The 5,626-nt window shown below is 34.7% G+C and overlaps 1 protein-coding gene across 1 annotated transcript; it reads right to left on the bottom strand.

Moving 5' to 3' along the window:
* Nucleotides 1-211: 211 nt before the first annotated feature.
* On the bottom strand, nt 212-4,237 carry LOC110925470 (heat shock 70 kDa protein 4). The gene is made up of 3 exons (XM_022169423.2): nt 4,020-4,237; nt 2,192-2,408; nt 212-2,121 (listed from the first exon to the last, which is right to left on the bottom strand). Exons 2-3 carry the CDS (start codon nt 2,403-2,405, stop codon nt 467-469), a joined length of 1,869 nt encoding a protein of 622 aa, XP_022025115.1. The 5' UTR covers nt 2,406-2,408; nt 4,020-4,237; the 3' UTR covers nt 212-466.
* Nucleotides 4,238-5,626: the final 1,389 nt, after the last annotated feature.

The raw sequence follows: 5,626 nt of genomic DNA, 5'->3' as shown, positions 1-5,626 counted from the left end.
AAAATTATCAAAAGCATAAATAGTATTAAATTTTAGAAAATGATTAGAATTGTTATTATATAATATGTGTGTACATATATATATGTATACAAACTTTATACTCCTAACATGAAAAAATATATACTAATATACAAAATAAATGTCAAATGCCCGGTTCCATCCGTCAAACCACTAAAACAAAACCGTATAAATTTCAAACGGGCCGACTTGCTTTAGTTTGGGAGGTTCGGTCGGTTTTGTCAGTTTATGAACACCCCATTGAGTAATTAGTACTACTTTGGTTCATACCCCTAAACCTTAAACAAAGCCAAAGTAATGGTATCTTCATAACAAAAGAACAGTGAGTACACATGATCTCTCATAGATTTTCATGGGTCAAAAGCATCTACTTGTAAGTCTACATATTATAATCAAAAGATTACTACTTTTAGAGAGTAAAGGCAGTACGTTTGATGACCTTTGTTTCTCAATGCAGGTTTAACTTGGTAAGCCTACATATGTTGTTAAGCTCTGCTTCCTTGTCCTCCAAGTCAACAACTTCCGCATCCGGGTGTTCATCAAGCCACTCGATTGCGTCCTCAATCTGTTGGTCTATTTCTTTCAACTCTTTTACACTCAATGCCGTCTCTCTAAGCCTCATTCGAACCTTGTAATCCTTAATGTTGTCTCTTAATTTATAAACATAATCAGTTAAAGCTTCATGGGCCATCACTTTCTTCATGTGTGCTTCATCCTCCAACTTGTAACGTTCGGCATCTTCAATCATCTTCTTAATATCATCTTTTGTCAGACCACCCTCGTTGGTTATCTTTATTGCGTTGTTACTTCCGCTAGTTGCTTCTCTCGCCGAGACATGAAGTATCCCATTGGCGTCTATCGTAAAGCATACAGTTACTTCAACTACCCCACGACGAGCAGGGGGAAGATCAGACAACCAAAATTGTGACAAAAGATAGTTTTCCGTGCACTTCGATCTCTCACCTTGATACACTGGAAGATCCATATACGTTTGATTGTCGAAAATTGTATAGAATGTATATTCTTTTTTGGTCGGTATAGGCGAATTTCGTGGAATTAAAACCGACATAACATCTTTATCACCCCCCACACCGAGAGACAAAGGCGTAATATCAATTAGCTCTAGAGTCTGCACAGCTTCGTCACCCGTGCCACTTAACTTTGCAGCTAGAATCCCCGCACCATACGCAACAGCTTCATCGGGATTGATTCCTTGGCAAAGTACCTTTCCGTTAAAAAACTCCTGCAATAGTACTTGTATCTTGGGTATCCGGGTCGACCCGCCAACAAGAACCACTTCATCAATGCTATCCTTGTTCATATTTAAATCTTGTAAACAAGTTTTCACAGTAGCCATGCACTTCTTGAACAACTCCATGTTCACCTCTTCGAATTTAGCCCTAGTAAACTTTGTAGAAAAATCGATTCCATTAAACAAACATTCGATATCGATTGTAGTCTGAGAGGCTGTTGAAATAGTTCTCTTTGCCCTCTCACAACTAACCCTTAACCTACCCAAAGCTTTTACGTTCTTGCTAATATCCACTTTGTGTTTTCTCTTGATTTCAGAGACGTAATAGTTCACCATTCTGTTATCAAAGTCCTCACCTCCCAGATGTGTATCACCACCCGTAGCTTTAACCTCAATCACTCCCGCGTCATCAATGGTGAGAATGGAGACATCAAAAGTACCACCACCCAAGTCAAAAACTAACACATTCATCTTGCCATCTACACTGGCTCTTTTGTCTAGTGCATAAGCGATTGCAGCAGCTGTAGGTTCATGAATCATGCGCAGAACCTCGAGTCCAGAAACCATTGCAGCATCTTTCGTTGATTGGCGTTGAGAATCACTGAAATAAGCAGGAACAGTGACGACAGCCTTTTCAACTTTCGATCCTAGAAATGTCTCCGCAATGCCTTTCATCTTGGCTAAAACCATAGAAGATATTTCTTCAGCAGCAAATTCTTTAATTTCGTTCTTGTATGTGACTACGATTTTTGGCTTGTCACCTTTTCCAGCCACGACTTTGAAAGGCCACAGTTTCATGTCGTCCTGAACGATTTTGTCACTTGCTCTTCTTCCAATCAGCCGTTTGACATCTGTTTCATGTAACTAAATGATTAAAACACAACAAAAGGTAATTAACCAGTGAAGAGAAAAGTGACTAACCGAAGATGGTGTTGGTGGGATTATAAGCAGCCTGGTTCTTGGCAGCATCCCCAACCAAACGTTCAGTTTCGTTGAAAGCGACGTACGAGGGGGTGGTTCGGTTACCTTGATCGTTTGCTATGATCTCAACTCGGTTGTGTTGCCAAACAGCCACACACGAGTACGTAGTACCAAGGTCGATTCCAATGGCCGGAACTTTACCTCTTGCTGACATTATCTACAAGATTAATAAACTCTAATCAAGATTGCAATGGAAAGATTATACATGATCATCACTCATACCATCAAGATTTCTGTTCGGATATCCCATCATCATATAAATAAAGGAAAAACATTATTGATCAACAAAATCAAATAGTACTAGTAAGATCATTAGGTTTGTGTTCCAGATGGCTAATTTAAACATCTTATGAAGAAGATAATATCGCTTCAAAATAACCAATCTTAAAACGCTTATTGAAAAGATCTTAGTCATCAAGGACAAACACTTTTATGCATACATATACTTAATAGCTGTGTATTAGCTTTTCTAAACCAATGCTTAGCAAATATATTTTAAAAAGTAAACCCTAAACACCTCTACGAATTCAACTGATTAACTGAATATAGCCTGACTAATCATCAGTACTAATAAGTAATAGATCATGCATTCAAATACTAAAAACTCATTAGTGAGTGTTCTAGATTGCTTATCTAGACAGCTAATGAGGTAGATAATCTCATAAAAAAATCAACTTACTTTACCATAACCGTTTCAAAATAACCAATTTCACCAAAAGCTTATTGAAAAGATCTTAATCACCAAAGCATAAACACTTGTATGCATACTAATCAACTAACTTCTGTATGTCTAATCACTGTTAAACAATAATGAAGTTATAAGCATGGTTTTAGAAAACGATTGAGGCGTGCGCCTCGAGGCGAAACGCCCAAAAAACGATTCTGAGGGGCGCCTCAGGGGGTTCCTATAGTACGTGCACCTCAGAGGGGCTGAGGCGCTAAAAAGGCTGCGCCTCAGGGGTTTCTTAAATATGTTTTTGATGTTTTTGACTTTTTGTGCCAATTTCAAGCAATTTATGTCTTTTTTATGTTTGTTACTTTTTGTTGATTTTGATGAATTTGATGACGAATTTAGTTAGTATTATTATTTTTATAAGATATATAATTTTATTATTTATCTTTTAATTCCGCCTCGAGGCTTAACTTACGCCTCATGAGGCGAAGGGAAAACGCCTTGAAACTCGTTTCCGTTTTTTTAAACCTTGATAAGCAATCATATAGCTAAAAATTGGAGGATAATGTCATAAACACATAAGAGGAAACATTATTAATCAACTATATAAAATTATACTAGTAAGATCATTAAGTGCGTCTCTAAATTGCTTATTTAAACAACATAATCTCATTAATAATCAACTTCAAACACTAAATAGTTGTGTATCTGCTTTTATAAAGCAATGTTTCGCAGATAAATTCTAAAAACCCTAACTAATCACCTAAATTATACATGTTTAATGACTGTTAAACAATAATCAAGTTATAAGTGATCATATAGCAGACATTAAACGATAATAAGGGCATGTTTGGCTAAGCTTTTTGAAACAACTTATTGACTTATTGGCTTTTTAGAAAAGTTAGGATGGAGTAACTTATTGACTTATTGGCTTTTCCCTCTCACATACACCCTCATTGTCAAACATCATTTTAGAGAGCTTATGACTTTTCAAAAAACCAATAAATCAATAAGTTGTTTCAAAAAGCTTAGCCAAACATGCCCTAAGTTAATGAAGACATAAAAAAGAAAGAGAACATTATGAAGAAAACGAACGGCGAGAGAGTCGATAATGAACAGTTGATTGCGTGGGATGAGACGGTTAAAGACGACGGCCGGCAGCGGTGGTGAAGATTTAGACGGTTGGCGCACGACGGTGCCAGCGGTGGCCGGTGGTGACGGTCACTGCACGACGGCAAGAGGAGGGGTTTTACTTGAGAATCGGATTTGAATAGTGTTTTTTATTGACGTCGACGGCTGGGAAAAAAGAAGAAAAAGAAACTTTAATTTTCTTTTTAGTGATTTTGTTATTAAAATCACGATTCACGTTTTTTTTTCTTAACTCTTAAGTTTTTTATTTAACTTTTGTTTATTTTTTATTTGGTTTGATCGGTTAAGTAATTATATGGGCTAAATCTTTTTTAATTTCAATAAAAAATAGAAATCATTAAAAGTTGAAGAAAATTAAAAAAAAATTGTATGATACCGTCGTTCGTACAGTATTCGTGATTAGGAATGGGCAAATAGTACCAGGTATCAGTATCGAATTTCTCGAACTAAAAGATTTTCAATGTTAATTAGGTTCCGACTTTTGGTGTTTTCTGTACCAGGCTGGTGCCGGTTTTTACCTTTATCTACCGATACCGAATAGGATCATATGGGTATTTTCGATACCAATACCGGTTCGATACTGGTTGACACCAAGCTTATCCCAACCCGTGATAAAAATATCATTGACGTTAAGAAAAAAATGAAAATGTATTCAATTTAACCAGTACCGATTCAATACCGGTTGAAACGAAGCCTATTCCAGTCCGTGATACTAAAAGGAAATCATTTAAGTTAAAAAAATATGAAAATCTATAAACTTAAAAAGTGAAGGAATAATTATTATTATAACATTAGAATAATAAAAGTATAAAAAAACTATGTATAATATTATAATATTCATTAATATATAGATAACTATATATAGATATAGATAATATTAAAGTTACTATTCATTGACTTCTATTTTTAGTATATAGATAATATTCATTGACTTCTATTTTTAATATATAGATATAGATAATATTAAAGTTACTATTCATTGACTTCTATTTTTAATATATAGATAATATATAGATAATGTAATACGGAAATATGGATAAGTTTTTATTTATTTTTATTTAAACTAAAGTTATTGAAATTTTATCAATAAACTGAAAATTAAAGCCAATTATCTTCCGGTTTATTAGCAGCCTCATTATCTTTTAAAGTGTAGCTTGAATCTAAATTGTGGTTGAATCATAGGTTTTACCACACTGAACCTTCAAACGATGAGTTTCTTCTGAAATGGTGATGGGTTGGGTCACCAGCGTCATCTGCGTTCACGGGCATGTGTATGCGAAATCCACATCTGTTTATTCCCTAAGATTAATGGCTCAAAATAAAGTAGTGGCAATTACGTAATTTAAGGAGTCCTACAATTGAAAAAACAAAGAGAAAAAGGGTACTATAGGTTTTTCTTCCATGAACTCCTTCCCCATTGATTTTCAAACGGATATAACTTTTTCATATGAAAATATTTTTTTTTTAAATTACACCATATTAACGAGCATTTCATTCTCTTTAATTTGAGTATGCTATTGTTATAGTTTTCTTAATTTTTGATATTTTTTGTT

Source organism: Helianthus annuus, chromosome 7 (assembly GCF_002127325.2).
Source record: "Helianthus annuus cultivar XRQ/B chromosome 7, HanXRQr2.0-SUNRISE, whole genome shotgun sequence".
Lineage (NCBI taxonomy): Eukaryota > Viridiplantae > Streptophyta > Magnoliopsida > Asterales > Asteraceae > Helianthus > Helianthus annuus.
This window is presented reverse-complemented; position numbering and strand designations above follow the sequence as displayed.